Below are 17904 nucleotides of genomic sequence, written 5' to 3'. Positions count from 1 at the left end.
TCACCTAGGGTGGAGTGCAGTGGTGTGATCTCAGCTCACTGCAACCTCTGCTATCTGAGTTCAAGCTATAGCAATTCTCCTGCCTCAGCCTCCTGAGTAGCTGGGACTACAGGCAGGCACCACCACGCCAGGCTTTTTTTTTTTTTTTTTTTTTTTTGAGACAGAGTTTTGCTCTTGTTACCCAGGCTGGAGTACAATGGTGCGATCTCAGCTCACTGCAACCTCCGCCTCCCTGGTTCAAGCGATTCTCCTGCCTCAGCCTCCCAGGTAGCTGGGATTACAGGTATGTGCCACCATGCCTGGCGAATTTTTGTATTTTTAGTAGAGACAGGGTTTTGCCATGTTGGTCAGGGTGGGCTCGAACTCCTGACCGCAGGTGATCTGCCCACCTCGGCCTCCCAAAGTGCTGGCATTACAGGCGTAAGCCACTGTGCCCAGCCTAATTTTTGTATTTTTAGTAGAGGTGGGGTTTCGCTGTATTGGCCAGGCTGGTCTCGAACTCCTGACCTCGAGTGATTCACCTGCCTCAGCCCCCCAAAGTGCTGGGATTACAGGCATGAGCCACTGCACCCAGCCAAAACTGCCATTTTAAAACCATCAGATCTCCTGAGAACTCCCTCACTATCATGAGAACAGCATGGGGGAACCGCCCTCATGATCCAATCACTTCCCACCAAGTCTCTCCCTCTGCAAGTGGGAATTACAGTTCGAGATGAGATTTAGGTGGGGACACAGAGCCAAACCATATCAGGATCTTTGAGCCTCTGTTTGGATATCTTGTGTGTTTGGGAGCTCACTGTGGCCTGAGTGACCTGTTCCACTTTCCCTTGTTAGCAGAGCTCTTCCTTACAGTGAGCCCAAGCCCATAGCCCTAGACCTTCCCTGCCTGGTCCCACTTTTGCCCTTGAGGCAACTCAAAGCAGCTCTGCCCCTCTTCTATGTATCAGACCTGCCAGTACTGAGAGAAGGCCATCATATCCCCTTCTTCTCCCTTCTGGATCTACCAGCCCTAACAAAAATCAGTGAGCACTAGGTACTGAGTAAAGATGGGGAGCACCCCCTTTGGTACCAGGTGACGTGCGATTTGGAGAAAAGGTGATGTGCTCCCTTTGGCCACGCAGAGAGAAGACATCAAGAGCCTGTTGCCATACATTGTAGACAGCTTGCGTGAAACCGATGAGAAGATCGTTCTGTCAGCCATCCAGATACTCCTGCAACTTGTTAGAACAATGGATTTCACTACCCTGGCTGCCATGACGAGGACCCTGTTCTCTTTATTTGGTGATGTAAGACAATCAGAGAGGAGAGACTTTCCTAGGAGGAGGGTAATGGGCATAACAGCAAACAGAAGTTGGTATAGTAATAAATACACTCTACTTGGTATAGGACTTTTACTTTCAGAGCATTTCAAACCTCCTCTCTTAAGACCCTTCTAGGTAACCTGTGATGTTGATAGGGCAGATGTTATTGTTTTTCAGGTTTAACCAAAAAAAAAAAAAAAAAAACTGAACATAGAAACTTGCTAAGGTACTACCCTGCTTTGTGATGGGGAAGGGGAAAACATTGTCTTTCCCTTCAAGAACTATCAGAACTGGGTCAAGATGGTGGATGATACTTATGTCCCTGTCCCAAATGCCATATATTTCTCAAGAGGAAATGCATAGAGCACAATGACCAGCATCCTTGGAAGAGTAAAACATACCAAGGCTGGGATTTCGAATTTCAGCAAAGCAGCCGGTGTGAATGGTTCCTGCCTGTACCAGGCACGAGGTTTGCCGACTACAGGTGAGACTATGTGCATCTCTCACTTGTAGGGTGAGAAAACAAGTAGTGCCAAAGCAGCAAGTCTTACTGTGTCCATATACAGAGAGAGAGGGGGAGGGAGACGGAGTCTTGCTCTGTCACCCAGGCTGGAGTGCAGTGGCATGATCTTGGCCTACTGCAACCTCCACCTCCTGGGTTCAAGCGATTCTCCTGCCTCAGCCTCCCGAGTAGCTGGGACTACAGGCATGCGCCACCACGCCCGGCTAATTTTTGTATTTTTAGTGGAGATGGGGTTTCCCCATATTGGCCAGGCTGGTCTTGAACTCCTGACCTCAAGTGATCTGCCCGCCTCAGCCTCCTAAAGTGCTGGGATTACAGGCGTGAGCCACTGCGCCTGGCCTGTGTCCACGTATATTTTATTTCTTGCCTTCAGCTACATACAGCTAAATAGCCTCATTGTCAGGACTGGCTTTTTTCAACCCCTCCCAGGTTGTTACAAGCTAAGCACGCACACGTTCAGTGAATTGCTTCCCTTTGGCTACTCCCTTCCCAGGTGAGATCTGATGTTCATCATTTCTCCGTGACTCTCTTTGGAGCCGCCATAAAGTCTGTAAAAAACCCAGATAAGAAGAGTATAGAGAACCAAGTCCTGGACAGCTTGGTCCCACTACTTCTGTATTCTCAGGATGAAAATGATGCAGTAGCTGAGGTAAGGCCTACTGTTGGTGTCTCTCATCCCTCAAACTTCAAATCCAGAGCCAACTCTGCAAAGAAAAGAAGCATTCATATACTCATATAGATAGATAGATAGATAGATAGATAGATACATACATACATACATACATACATACATACATACATACACAGACAGACAGACAGACAGACAGACAGATAGATAGATATACATATATATTTTTGAGACAGGGTCTCTGTCGCCCAGGCTGGAGTGCAGTGGTGCGATCTCGGATCACTGCAACCTCCACCTCCTGGGTTCAAGCAATTCTTCTGCCTCAGCCTCCTGAGTAGCTGGGATTACAGCTGCCCACTACCATGCCTGGCTAATTTTTGTATTTTTAGTAGAGATGGGGTTTTGCCATGTTGGCCAGGCTGGTCTCAAACTCCTGACCTCAAATGATCTACCTGCTTGACCTCCCAAAAAGCTGGGATTACAGGCATGAGCCACTGTGCCTGGCCTGACATTTCAATTTTTCGTGATTACAGTTCTGCAATTATTTTACCTGTTTCCTTGTGCACGCATATGAGAGTTTCTTGAGGGCATAAACCCTCAAGTAGAATATCCAGGTATCTTTAACTTTTTATTAGATATTTATAAACCACTAAACACAGTGGCTGAAGTAATTTATATGCCCATCAGTAGCCAAAGGAATTTTTATGGCCCAAACATCTAGTGGACCTGAGATAAAATACTGGCTTGGAGATTCATCAGAGGTGTTGCATGGTGTATGGGTGGCATTCTGAGAACAATGAACTAGAAAAGAGACCCACTTGCTAAATTTTGCTCAAGGATGTGGATCAGGAAGAGATCAGTCCTCTAGAGTTCCTTCCTTCCAACCCAGAGATGCCACAAGGACAGAAGTCAGGGGCTACACTTCCTTTGTAGAGTGACAGAAAAATGGCATAGGAACAGTAAGTGGAGGTGGGAGCTTCATCTCTAGGGCACAGGGTAATGGGAATTCCTGCCCAAACCTCTGGTCTAGGGATTACATCTTCAAGCTGTCACTTTTGCCCAACACCAGTGGTTTCTACATCCTCCCCAGAACCCCAGGGTTTTTGTGGATTCCACGTAAGGACTATTTGGAAAAGTTGGAGGAGGAGGGCAGGATTCTAGTTCCTTTCCGCTCTTCTGCTCTCTTTTATCAGTTTTTCATATTGCACTTTAGTACTAGTTTTATTGAAGAAAGATTACCTCTGTTTAGAAATGAGGCTGGGCACGGTGGTTCAGAACGCCTGTAATCCCAGCACTTTGGGAGGCCAGGGTGGGTGGATCACCCGAGGCCAGGAGTTCAAGACCAGCCTGGCCAACGTGGCAAAACCCTGTCTCTACTAAAAATACAAAAATTAACCGGGCATGGTGGTGGGTGCCTATAATCCCAGCTACTCAGGAGGCTGAGGGAAGAGAATTGCTTGAACCCGGGAGGTGGAGGTCGCAGTGAGCTAAGATGGCACTGCTGTAGTCCAGCCTGAGCGACAGCGTGAGATTCCAGCTCAAAAAAATAAAAATGTTTGAAAATGCTGATCTATGATCATCTTTTTCACAGGAGAGCAGGCGAGTCCTAACTATATGTGCCCAGTTCCTGAAGTGGAAGCTGCCCCAAGAAGTGTACTCCAAAGATCCCTGGCACATCAAACCTACTGAAGCAGGAACAATCTGCAGATTCTTTGTATGTGAGCAATAATGGCTTTGTTAACTCTTTAACATACTGAGAGACCTATTTTCTTCTGACACACTATTTAATGACAGAACATGGCATACAAGAAACATTTCCCATTTCTTTTCACATCAGCAGTTGATATCTATGACCTGTTTTTTATTGTGGATTTATGTTTCTATAGTTCCCTCCCAACTGAGTCACAAAGTTAGTTTCGATTGCCACTCTTAGTCATGAAAAGACTGGTGGACTCTTAGGAGCCCTTCTAACATGGGTCAGAGGCTACAAGGTCAGGTTGATGCTGAAAAAGTTACTTATGGACTGAATTGAAATGGAGTTATATATTGCTTTTATAACTATCTTGAATCCTTTCCTTGACTAGAACGGATTGTTTTACTGTCCATCAGAGCATGTCCAGGGAGTCCCAAGCAAGGGCTGCCATGCTGTGTGGCCATGCAGCATGATGGCAGCATGCCACTGGTTCTGCCAGGACCCAGGTGGTGTCATTTCTCTTCACGAACTCCACAGAGGCTACTGTGGCTGATCTCAGGGTCAAGCTTGAGCCTGGGCTGCCTCAGGAAGCCCATCCATGGTTTTCTAGAAGCTGACCCTAGAACCACCTAGCAGACCCTAGGACTGACTATTCCCAGGAGTCTTCCATATGTATCACCTCTTTAGGACCCACAGAAGCTTTCTGTGATCGGACTTGCAGTGCCCTTGTGTCGGGGTTTCCATTAGGGATTATCTGTCTGATCTGCACCCAAACCTATAGCTGATACACTGATGACAGTATTTACAGAAGGAAATTTGGTGCTGTCAACTACAAGTTGTCCATGTTAATTAAGCCGTAAGTTCTATCAAAATAAATTCCTATTTTCCCCTTCCTTTTTTTTTTTTTTTTTTTTTTGAGACAGAGTCTCAGTTGCCCAGGCCTCAGCCTCCCAAGTAGCTGGGATTACAGGCTTACACCACCATGTCTGGCTAAGTTTTGTATTTTTTAGCAGAGCTGGGGTTTTGCCATGTTGGCCAGGCTGTTCTGGAACTCCTGACCTCAGGTGATCCACTCAGCTCAACCTCCCAAAGTGTTGGGATTACAAGCATGAGCCACCATGCCCAGCCTCCCCCTCCTATTCTTGAGGTGCCTGTCCTTATAAAAGATCCACTGAGAGGTGCCTTCCTTCACCCAAAAGCCGTAACAGGCCATAGAGAACCCAAGGATTAAAACTTCCTGAGGCGGCTGGGCGTGGTGGCTCACGCCTGTAATCCTAGCACTTTGGGAGGCCGAGGCGGGTGGATCACAAGGTCAGGAGTTTGAGACCAGCCTGGCCAGTATGGTGAAACCCCGTCTCTACCAAAAATACAAAAAAAAAAAAATTAGCTGGGCTTGGGGGCAGGAACCTATAGTCCCAGCTACTTGGGAGGCTGAGGCAGGAGAATTGCTTGAACCCAGGAGGTGAGGGTTGCGGTGAGCCAAGACCACGCCACTGCACTCCAGCCTGGGCGACAGAGCAAGTCTCCTTCTGAAAAAACAAAAACAAAAACAAACTTCCTGAGGGGAGCCTGCAAGCTAGCAAAGGAGATAAAACCTCGATGTAAAAAAGTGCGTGCCAGGAGAGGAGTACCTGCAAAATGCTCAGAGCAGGGTTAGGTCAGGCAGGCAAGCAGTCAGGGACAAGCTCATAGGGAGGCAGAACTCAAGGTGGAACTTAAAGAACAAAGACTTAGATACAGAGAAGCCAAGATGGCTTTAAAAACATTACAGGCACAATATATGGCATGAGTGGGTACAAGCAAGGGGCATTCACAGGATTTAGAATAACTTGGTCTAGGGGCTTGTTATTCGGGTATAATACTCATTCAGCAACTGTAGTTATTTCAAACACTACTGTACTCTCTCTGATAAGAGTCTCTGACCCCAGAAACTATGGTAAGGCTGATCAATAGAGTGCTGCTGCTTCACTGCTTTATACTTACTTTTTTCCACACTTAGGAAAAAAAGTGCAAGGGGAAAATTAACATCCTAGAACAAACACTGACGTACTCCAGGAACCCAAAACTTCCCATCAGAAGATCAGCAGTCTTGTTTGTAGGTACAAAGAAAGTCCTTTCATTCCTACAGTCACTTTTGTCCTGTACTTTCCCAAATTATGTTGTCAAGCATCCCTTCTTTTTTTCTTTTTTGAGACGGAGTCTCGCTCTGTCACCCAGGCTGGAGTACAGTGGCGCCATCTTGGCTCACTGCAAGCTCCCCCTCCCGGGTTCATGCCATTTTCCTGCCTCAGCCTCCCGAGTAGCTGGGACTACAGGCGCTCGCCATCACGCCTGGCTAAATTTTTTTTGTATTTTTAGTAGAGACAGGGTTTCACCGTGTTAGCCAGGATGGTCTCGATTTCCTGACCTCGTGATCTGCCCGCCTCGGCCTCCCAAAGTGCTGGGATTACAGACGTGAGCCACGGTGCCTGGCCCTCTGTCTTTTTTTTGTTTTGTTTTGTTTTGTTTTGTTTTTGAAACTGAGTTTCACTCTTGCTGCCCAGGCTGGAGTGCAGTGGCACGATCTCGGCTCACTGCCACCTCCACCTTACGGGTTCAAGTGATTGTCCTGCCTCAGCCTCCTGAGTAGCTGGGATTACAGGTGCCTGCCACCACACCTGGCTAATTTTTCTTTTCTTTTTTTTTTTTTTGAGAGAAGTCTCGCTCTTGTCCCCCAGGTTTGAATGCAATGGCTTGATCTCAGCTCACTGCAACCTCTGCCTCCCGGGTTCAGATTCTCCTGCCTCTGCCTCCCAAGTAGCTGGGATTAAGTCGCCTGCCACCACACCCTGCTAATTTTTATATTTTTTAGTAGAGATGGGGTTTCACCATGTTGGCCAGGCTGGTCTTGAACTCCTGACCTCAGGTGATCCGCCCGCCTCGGCCTCCCAAAGTGCTGGGATTACAGGCGTGAGCCACCACGCCTGGCCTAATTTTTGTATTTTTAGTAATGATGGGGTTTCACCATGTCGGCCAGGCTAGTCTTGAACTCCTGACCTCAGGTGACCCACCCACCTCAGCCTCCAAAAGTGCTGGGATTACAAGCATAAGCCACCGCGCCCAGTCAGTATCCCCATTTTTATGTATGTATGGTGTGGGGGTTTTATGTGTGTAGGCGGGGGTGGTGGTTTGAGACAAGGTCTCACTTCGTTGCCCAAGTTGAAGCACAGTGGCACCATCATGGCTTGCTGCAGCCTCAACATCCTGGGCTCAAGCAATCCTCCTACCTCCCTCAGCCTCTTGAGTAGCTGGGACTATAGGCATGTGCCACCATGCCCAGCCAATTTTTTTTTTTTAAGAGACAAGGTCTTGCTACATTGCCCAGGCTGGTCTTAAACTCCTGGGCTCAAGCAGTCTTCCTGCCTCAGCCTCCCAAAGTGCTGGGATTACAGGCATTAGTCACTGTACCCGGCTGTGAGTCACTGCACCCGGCCAAGTATCCCCATTCTTTATGAAGATGACCTTGGAAGAAGGGGCCCTGTTACCTATAGGTAACTACCAGGCACCTGGAAGCCCAGTTTTTGGAATGTGCCTAATTATCAGAAGCCCGATTCTGCCGGCTGCTTAGATGTCTTAATGATAAAAACTTTTAGATATTCATTTCCAAGAGCAAAAGCCAGATCACAGACTCACTGACTTTATCCTGCCTTTAGGCCTTTTATCGAAGTACATGGATCACAATGAGCTCAGGAGGATGGGTACTGACTGGATAGAGGATGGTAAGTGATAACAGTCCTTGAATTTGGGGTGTACCCATATTTTGGAAGGTATCCGAGGCAGCCAGTGTGGGAAGGCTTTATAGCAGAGCTGAGACCCTGAGCTCTAGAAAACCTGGTTTTTGTAGCAGGAATCCTGTTGGTGATTTCAGCTGAATGACAGTCCCATCCCAGTCCAGTTTCCCCTTTAGGAAAGGACATCACCCTATTTGTCTGGAACCTAGCTTTGATGAGTCTCGGAGACAGTTCCTGAGCCTTGTCTGTCAGCAAATAAGACATTACCTGGAAATACTATCTTAGTAAATTATGATGATTCCTCATAAGTACCACAGAGGTGACTGCAGTACTATTTTCTATAAGCCGTTGTCCTGTAACTCAGGTAGGACTTGGTAATAGAGATGTTTTATAGTCACATTTTTCTTTAATTCTTTAATTTTTTTTCCTTAATGTTTTTCTTTCAAATCTCCTATTCTGAGAAACAGGCATTCTTTTTTTTTTTTTTTTCTTTCGAGATGGAGTCTTGCACTGTCGCACAGTCTGGAGTGCAGTGGCCTGATAATGGGTCACTGCAACCTCCACCTCCCGGGTTCAAGTGATTCTCCTGCCTCAGCCTCCCGAGTAGCTGGGATTACAGGCACGCACCACCATGCCCTGCTAATTTTTGTATTTTTAGTAGAGACGGGGTTTCACCATATTGGTCAGGCTGGTCTCAAACTCTTGGCCTCAGGTGATCCACCCACCTCGGCCTCCCAAAGGGCTGGGATTACAGGCATGAGTCACCACGCCCAGCCAAAACAGGCATTCTTTATTCCCACTAAGAAGTAGTCCTACCATTAGAAAATGCCATATGATGCTGTCTTACAATCCAAAATTATTACTTGCAGAATCTAATCAAAATCCTAGCAATTCATTACTTATAAAATAAAAACATAACTGGTGAAACAGCTAGGAGCTAAAGCTTATTTAAGAAAGATCATGCCACTTTTCTCTAAGGTCTCCACTTCCTCACAGATATCAGAAGCAAAAGAAAGGAGGCTGGGTGCAATGGCTCACACCTGTAATTCCAGCACTTAGGGAGGCCGAGGTGGGAGGATTACTTGAGCCCAGGAGTTCAAGACCAGCCTGGGCAACACAGTGAGACCTCGTCTCTCCATATATATGTGTATATATATATATATTTTGAGATGGAGTCTTGCTCTGTCGCCCAGGGTGGAATGCAGTGGTGTGATCTCAGCTCACTGCAGCCTCCGCCTCCTGGTTTCAAGCGATTCTCGTGCCTCGGTCTCCCAAGTAGCTGGGATTACAGGTGCCCGCCACCATGCCTGGCTAATTTTTGTATTTTTAGTAGAGACGGGTTTCCCCATGCTGGCCAGGCTGTTCTCGAACTCCGTACCTCAGGTGATCCACCCACCTCAGCCTCCCAAAGTGCCAGGATTACAGGCATGAGCCACCGCACCTGGCCTCTATTTAAAAAAAAAAAAAAAAAAAAAAAAATTAGTGGGTATGGTGGTGTGCGCCTGTGGTTCCAGCTACTCAGGAGGCCAAGGTGGGAACATCGTTTGAGCCCAGGAGGTCAAGGCTTCAGTGAGCCGAGATTGCACCACTGCACTCCAGCCTGGGTGACAGAGTAAGACTCCATCAAAAAACAAAAAAAAAAAAGAAAGAAAAGGAAGGAAGGAAGGAAAGAAAGAAGAAAAGAAAAGAAAGTAAGAAAGAAGCCATGTGGATTATTCCAAGGGATAGGATTCTATATGGCTGATTCTGTTCAAATAAAAGGAAATTATTTTCTAATCTAAATGGGGGATGAAACTTCCTTTTCCATTCAAAAGTTATCTATATGAAAAATCTAGAAAAAATATATAATTATGTGCATATAGATTAGAATGAACCATATGTGATTGACATTTCATGTTCTGTGGAACATGGCCGGGTGCGGTGGCTCACGCTTGTAATCCCAGCACTTTGGGAGGCCGAGGCAGGTGGATCACCTTAGGTCAGAAGTTCAAGACCAGCCTGGCTAACATGGTGAAATCCCGTCTCTACTAAAAATACAAAATTAGCCAGGTGTGATGGCACATGCCTGTAGTCCCAGCTACTCAGGAGGCGGAAGCAGGAGAATCACATGAACCTGGGAGGCGGAGGTTGCAGTGAGCCGAGATGCGACAGGGCGAGCCTTCATCTCAAAAAGTAATAAATAAATAAATAAATAAATAAATGTTCTGTGGAACATGTAGACAGACCTCAATGCAAGAAGTGAAGGAAACTACCAACTAGTGAAGTGTTACATTTTGGAAGCAAACAAGATGAATTTAAAGGCAAAACACTGCTTAATAAATATAAAGCTCCAAATTATGAAGAGGTCTTGAGCGTTTTTGAGACCTTGGAGAATTATACATAAAAAAAAGAACCTGGCCCGGCACAGTGGCTCATGCCTGTACTCCCAGCACTTTGGAAGGCTGAGAGGGTAGATCACCTGAGGCCAGGAGTTCAAGACCAGCCTGGCCAACATGGCGAAACCCCGTCTCTACTAAAAATACAAAAATTAGCTGGGCATATTGGCACACACCTGTAATCCCAGCTACTCAGGAGGCTGAGACACGAGAATTGCTTGAACCCGGGAGGCAGAGGTTGCAGTGAGCCAAGAACGTGACATTGCACTCCAGCCTGAGCAACAGAGCAAGACTCTGTCTCAAAAAAATAAATTAATTAATAAAATAAAATAAAAAAGAGAACCTTTTCTAAGTATGATACCAAAGGCATATCCATAAAATAAAATAATGGTAGATTTGTCTACATAAAAATTTAAAAACCAACTTTGAAAAAGAGAGAAATAGTTAAAAGTGAAATGCAAACAATAATATGAAGGGAAATATTTGCAACATGATAAAGGGTTAATACCCTTAAATCAAATTAGAAACCCTCAAAAGAAAACTGGCAAACAATATGAATAAGAGGTTCATAGAATAATTACAAATCGCCAATAAATAGATGAAAGATATTTGATATTACTAGTAATCAGAGGTTTACAAAATAAATCATGATGAGATGACAGTATGCGTTTTTCTGTCGAAATGGCAAAGATTACCAATTAATAAACTTTGGGCCGGGCACAATGGCTCATGCCTGTAATCCCAGCAGTTTGGGAGGCCCAGGTGGGTGGATTACCTGAGGTCAGGAGTTTGAGACCAACCTGACCAATACGATGAAACCCTGTCTCTACTAAAAATACAAAAATTAGCCAGGTGTGATTCAAGGAGAATTGCTTGAACCCGAGAGGCAGAGGTTGCAGTGAGCCGAGATTGCGCCACTGCACTCCAGCCTGGCTGAGTGACAGAGTGAGACTTCGTCTCAAAAAAAAAAAAAAAGAAAAAGAAAAAGAAATTCTCCTGCCTCCGCCTCCTGAGTAGCTGGGATTACAGGCACCATGTCCGGCTATTTTTTGTATTTTTAGTAGAGGCGGGGTTTCACCATGTTGGTCAGGCTGGTCTCGAACTCCTGACCTTGTGATCTGCCCGCCTCAGCCTCCCAAAGTCCTGGGATTACAGGCATAAGCCACCATGCCCAGCCTGACTTATCAATTCTTGTTTAGGAATTTAATCTATGAAAATAAGCAGAAATAGTTACAGGAATGTCCATTTATTGTTATTTAGAATAACAAAAGTGGGAAATAATCTAGATTGGAAACAATAGATAATTAAAGAAATTATAGCATATTCATATTGTAGAATTATATACAGGTTGAGCATCCCTAATCAAAAAAATCCAAAATCTTAAATGTTCTCCAACCCGAAACTTCTTGAGTGTTAACGTGACACCACAATGGGAAAATTCCATACCTGACCTACCTCATAAGACAAAACACAATCAAGCCAGTTGTGGTGGCTCACGCCTGTAATCCTAGCACTTTGGGAGGCCAAGGCAGGCGGATCACCTGAGGTCAGGAATTCAAGACCAGCCTGGCCAACATGGTGAAGCCCTGTCTCTACTAAAAATACAAAAATTAGCCAGGCATAGTGGCGCGCACCTGTAATCCCAGCTACTCAGGAGCCTGAGGCAGGAGAATCGCTTGAACCCGGGAGACGGAGGTTGCAGTGAGCCAAGATCTGTCACTCTGGGTGACAGAGCGAGACTCTGTTTAAAACACGCACGCACGCGCGCGCGCACACACACACACACAGTCAAAACTTTGTTTCATGCACAAAACTATTTAAAATATTGTATAAAATTACCTTCAGGCTATATGTATAAGGTGTATATGAAACATAAATGAATTTTGTGTTTAGACTTCAGTCCCATCCCCAAAATATCTCATTATGTATATGCAAGTCTTCCAAAATCCAAAATGGTCTAATTTCCAAAACACTTCTGCTCCCAAACATTTTGGATACGGGATCCTCAACCTGAATAGCCAAGAAACATATTATAGAATAATTTTTATTTTATTTATTTATTTATTTATTTTGAAACAGGATCTCACTCTGTTGCCCAGGCTGGAATGCAGTGGCATGATCTCAGTTCATTGCAACCTCCACCTCCTAGGCTGAAGGGATCCTCCCACCTCAGTCTCCCAACTAGCTGGGACTACAGGCATAAGCCACCACGCCCGGCTAATGTTTTATTTTTTGATATTTTGTAGGCGTAGGGTTTTGCCATGTTGCCCAGGCTGGTTTTGAACTCCTAGGCTCAAATGATCCACCTCCCTAGTCTTCCCAAAGTGCTGCAACTACAGGCATGAGCTAGTGCGCCTGGCCTAGAATAATTTTTAAGTGACTCAGATAAATGATGATGTGGTATCATTAAATAAAACCAGCATTTGCAATTCCTCGGTCATATGGTTCCATTTGGACAAAAAATAAAAGCATATATATGTAAATATAAATGTATGGAAAGAAGACCAGAAAGATATATATTGAAAATAACAGTAGTTATTGCTAGATGGTAGGATTATGGGTGACTTTTCTTCTTGTGCTTACATGTAATGTCTAAATGTTCTGCACAATGAACATGTATTTCTTTTGCAATAAGAAAACATAAAAACTGCTAGGCACAGTGACTCACACCTGTAATCCCAGCACTTTGGGAGGCCAAGGTGGGTGGATCACTTGAGGTCAGGAGTTCGAGACCAGCCTGGCCAACATGGTGACACTCCATTTCTATAAAAATACAAAAATTAGCCGTGCGTGGTGGTGGGCACCTTTAATCCCAGCTACTCCGAAGGCTGAGGCAGGACAGTCACTTGAACCTGGGACGCGGAGGTTGCAGTGAGTCAAGATCGCATCACTGCACTCCAGCCTGGGCGACAGAAGGAGACTTCATCTCAAAAAAAAAAAAAAAAGAAAGAAAGAAAAAGAAAAGAAAGAAAACATTAAAAACTAAAAGTTTTTTTTTTTAATTGAAAGAAGATAATGATGTAAGAGTTACTTCTAGGACCAACACAGGAACTTAGATGTTAACATTAGACATGGCTTGGGAGGTCCAGATCATTCGACTTTAGAAAGACTACTTGGAATGTGATTATTGCAGAGGAGTGACATGTTTGGCAACTCAGAAACCGGTAGGTTTTGTAGATCAAAATTGGAAACAATTCACTGATATATAAACTTTTAGACAGTTGGACCGTAATCTAAGCTGCTATGGGCATGTAAGCTTTTTGCTATCTAGACCTTCATTCATTTCCACAGATCTCAGGGGCTTTTACCTCCAACCTGTGTTTGCCTACCGCTAGATCTGAGAGACCTGCTGTGTGACCCTGAGCCCTCGCTGTGCATCATCACTTCCCAGACTCTGTTACTAGTCCAGATGGCGAGGGCCGAACCAAAACCTAAGCAGAGAGTGAACTGGTTGCAGAAGCTCATGGGCAGGTCCTCTGCCTAGAAACACAAGGCAAGCAACATCAGGTAAAAACCAATCCTTTCAGAAACCACAGAGGCCACTGATGCCAGCCCCACTTTTTTCAGACTTAAAACAATGCCAGCATGAAGCCACCTCTACCCATTTAATTACCTCCAACATGTCTTTTGCTTTCAAAACCTTAAGATATAGAGGAGGGCAGTTCTTAGTTTAAAATTGCAGATATAATTTAAATATCTATAGAGTTTTTGGCCGGGCATGGTGCCTCACGCCTATAATCCCAGCACTTTGGCGCCAAGGCAGGCAGACCACTTGAGGTCAGGAGTTCGAGACCAGCCTGGCCAACATGATGAAACCCCGTCTCTACTTAAAATACAAAAATTAGCCGGGCATGGTGTCAGGCACCTGTAATCCCGAGTACTTGGGAGGCTGAGGCAGGAGAATCGCTTGAACCCAGGAGGCAGAGGTTGCAATGAGCCAAGGTCGCGCCACTGCATTCCAGCCTGGGCGACAGAGTAAGACTCTGTCTCAAAAAAAAAAAAAAAAAGTTCACATCTTTTTTTTGTTTGTTTTATTTCTTTTAGAGATAGGGTCTCCCTCTGTCACCCAGGTTCGAGTGCAGTGGCATGATCATAACTCACTAACCTTAAAGTCCTGGCTTCCTGCCTCAGCCTACTAAGTAGCTGGAACTACAGGTACACACAACCATACCTACTAATGGTATGCCCTTCATGCTGTTCTCTCCATCTCAGAAAATAAAATAGCCCTTAACTGCTACAAACAGTTCTTTGTCAAATGGGAAAGGCAAAACAGAAACAAGAGCTAACATAGGTGATGTTACGATTTGCCTGTATCTACATCTTCTGCCTCCATTTAAATCATAAACTGGATTTTCTATTGCACATGCTATCTCACCAAATATCAGCACAATTATTCGCTCTGCAAATAAAGCTATATTTGGAATAGGCAAAATAATACAGTGGAAATATTATGAAGTTTGGAGTGTGCACATGTGGGATCAAATGCCAGCATTATAGCTGACTTTCTGGAAACATTAAAAAAATAATTAATTTCTCATCTGCAGGTTCATGTAAAAAATGGAGATAGCGTTTTCTAACTAAAGGCTTGTTGGAAGGAGTAAATGAAAGAGTGTATGTAAGAGGTATTACACAGATTGAGCACAGAGTACATATTTAGTGATTGTTAATTCCTCTTCCTCCCCCTTGTACTGGACTCACACCAGGGACTGACAGCTAGAGATGAATAAGCTAATTTTTTTTTTATTTTTGTAGAGACAGAATCTTGCTATGTTGTGCGGCAAGCTAGTCTTGAAGTCATGGCCTCCAGTCATCCTCCTGTGTCAGCCTCCCAAAGTGCTGGGATTACAAGCATGTACCACCGCACCCAGCAGAATTCCAGTCTTGAGAAACAGGTCAAGGACAGCTTCAAAAGAGATTCTAAATAAATGTTAATGTTACAATGTTAGTATGTCTGCTTAATTGCCAACAATATTAAGAATAAAGTAACTTTTTTTTTTTTTTGAGATAGTGTCTCACTCATTCACCCAGGCTGGAGTGCAGTGGCACGATGATGGCTCACTGCAACCTCGGCCTCCTGGGCTTAAGTGATCCTCCTCACTGAGCCTCCCAAGTAGCTGGGAGTACAGGTGTGCGCCACCATGCCCAGCTAATTTTTTGTATTTTTGGTAAAGATGGGGTTTTGCCATGTTGCCGAGGATAGTCTCAAACTCCTGAGTTTAAGTAATCTGCCCACCTTGGCCTCCCAAGTGCTGGGATTACAGACGTGAGCTACCATGCCTGGCCAACAATCCATTCTATAGTTTCATATTTAATGATGTATTTTTGTGAAATCCTTTATGACCCTGTCTTCTTCCTTTTCCTTTCCCTTAAAAACCTCCAAGCGGCTGGGTGCGGTGGCTCATGCCTATAATCCCAGCACTTTGAGAGGCTGAGGCAGGCAGATCATGAGGTCAGGAGTTTGAGACCAACCTGACCAACATAGTGAAACCCTGTCTCTACTAAAAATGCAAATACCCGGGCATGGTGTCATGTGCCTGTAGTCTCACCTACTCAGGAGGCTGAGGCAGAAGAATCACTTGAACCCAGGAGGTGGAGGTTGCAGTGAGCCGAGATCACACCACTGCACTCCAGCCCGGGCAACAGTGCGAGACTCCGTCTGAAAAAAAAGAAAAAGAAAAAACCTCCAAGCAAGAAAAAAACTTCTGAATTGGTGTAATGGTAAATCTATCCCAATATATCCAAGTTTTCCACTCCTTCTCCCTTTTTTCCATTTTCATAATTCCCTCTCCTATAACCGATGTCAGATCCTCAAATGGCTCTAGGATAGGAACTATTATTTGTTGAGTACCCACTGTCTGCTTTAAGCATAAATGGAGAAAAATTTCTTACAAGCAGAAGTTTTCTGGGAAAAGAGATTAGTTTGTGTTGGGCAACCACTTTTATAAGCTGCATGTGGAATTGTGGGAGGCCCCCAAGAGGCACACTGGACTAATTTGGACTAATTAGAAATAGTCACCATCAATCTGATTCTCAGGCTCTTGTTTGGTTGAAGAATATACACAGAGAGCCAGAGCTGAGCTATCTAGGGCAATGGAGGGACATCTTGGAGGTGATATGGGAAAGAAGAAAGGAAATGGAACAACTGGCAGGTGAAGAATGGAAGTATCTAATGGTTAATTGCATTTTTTTTTTTTTTTTGAGACAGAGTCTCGCTCTGTTGCCCAGGCTAGAGTGCAGTGGCGCAATCTTGGCTTACTGCAGCCTCTGCCTCCCCGGTTCAAGCGATTCTCCTCCTGCCTCAGCCTCCCAAGTAGCTGGGACTACAGGCGAGCATCATCACGCCCAACTAATTTTTGTATTTTTAGTAGAGACGGGGTTTTGCCATTTTGGCCAGGCTGGCCTCGAACTCCTGGCCTCAAGTGGTCTGTCCACCTCAGCCTCCCAAAGTGCTGGGATTACAGGCATGAGCCACCATGCCCGGCCCCCATTACCCCCAATTCTTTGATATCTGGTTCAGGTATTCTTAGCTATTATCTTTTAGTTAGTAATTTGGATGAAATGCTTTACTTTTTTTAAACATTGGGGTTAACAACTACATAAAAAATTGAGTTTGCATTTTTCAAATTAAAGGAAAAAAAGGTAGCCAAAAGGAATCACAAGTATGACTATGGTAGGGTGAGAAAGGAGAGAGTAGCAAATAAAGGCAGAGTTAGACAGGGGACCACCAGACCCTTAGTGCCTTGTAGGCCAGGACAAGGAGCTTGGCTTAACCCTGAAAGAAATGGGGAGTCACTAGAACATTTTCAAACTTTTGGATTTTTGACAATTGAATAGATTAAAATATGGTTTTATACCGGTTTAAACTTGTATATATATTTTTCCTATTAGAAAGGTTGGGGCCGGGCACTGTGGTTCACGCCTATAATCCCAGCACTTTGGGAGGCCGAGGCAGGTGGGATCACGAGGTCAAGAGATTGAGACCATCCTGCCAACATGGTGAAACCCCGTCTCTACTAAAAAGTACAAAAATTACCCTGGCATTGTGGCACACACCTATAGTCCCAGCTACTCGGGAGGCTGAGGCAGGAGAATTGCTTGATCCCAGGAGGCAGAGGTTGCAGTGAGCCGAGATCTCTCCATTGCACTCCAGCCTGGGCAACAAGAGTGAGACTCCGTCTCAATAAATAAATAAATAAATAAATAAATAGAAAGAAAGAAAGTTGGGCATCTTTTCACATCTAAAAGCCATTTACATTTGCTTTTCTAAGATTGTATGCAAATCCTTTCCCCCTTCTGTGGGTAGAGAGGCTTTATTAATCTTTGTAATGCACTACTTCCACAGTGCAGAACCAGCTTAAAGATCACCACTTTAGTTTTTCCTCCAAGGAAAAAGAACATTAAGAATGGTGAGGTCCAGCTGGCCATGGTGGCTCACGCCTATAATCCCAGCATTTTGGGAGGCTGAGGCGGGTGGATCACCTGAGGTCAGGAGTTCAAGACCAGCCTGGCCATCATGGCGAAACCCCGTCTCTACTAAGAATGCAAAAAAAAAAGTTAGCCGGGCATGGTGGCGTGTGCCTGTAGTCCCAGGTACTTGGGGGGCTGAGGAAGGAG

The 17904-nt window shown here is 44.9% G+C and overlaps 1 protein-coding gene across 20 annotated transcripts in view; it reads left to right on the top strand.

Annotated features, from left to right (window-relative positions):
* Nucleotides 1-15235, top strand: part of MROH8 (maestro heat like repeat family member 8) — a 77820-nt gene extending 62585 nt beyond the window's left edge. For 8 of the 20 annotated variants that reach the window (XM_063802931.1, XM_063802932.1, XM_063802930.1 and 5 more), the window contains 7 exons: nucleotides 1122-1286; nucleotides 2318-2473; nucleotides 4044-4166; nucleotides 6145-6244; nucleotides 7838-7903; nucleotides 13626-13797; nucleotides 15043-15235. In XM_063802931.1, the coding sequence (XP_063659001.1) occupies nucleotides 1122-1286; nucleotides 2318-2473; nucleotides 4044-4166; nucleotides 6145-6244; nucleotides 7838-7903; nucleotides 13626-13774 (759 nt within the window). In that variant the 3' untranslated portion in view covers nucleotides 13775-13797; nucleotides 15043-15235. Of the gene's footprint in view, nucleotides 1-185; nucleotides 284-1121; nucleotides 1287-2317; nucleotides 2474-4043; nucleotides 4167-6144; nucleotides 6245-7837; nucleotides 7904-13581; nucleotides 13798-15042 lie in introns of those variants that run through there. The other 12 variants (XR_010154215.1, XR_010154211.1, XR_010154213.1 and 9 more) reach the window with 6 other exon arrangements.
* Nucleotides 15236-17904: the final 2669 nt, after the last annotated feature.

Source organism: Pan troglodytes, chromosome 21 (assembly GCF_028858775.2).
Source record: "Pan troglodytes isolate AG18354 chromosome 21, NHGRI_mPanTro3-v2.0_pri, whole genome shotgun sequence".
Taxonomy (NCBI): Eukaryota; Metazoa; Chordata; class Mammalia; order Primates; family Hominidae; genus Pan; species Pan troglodytes.
The sequence above is the reverse complement of the archived record's forward strand: the minus strand, read 5'-3'. Positions and strand labels throughout refer to the sequence as shown.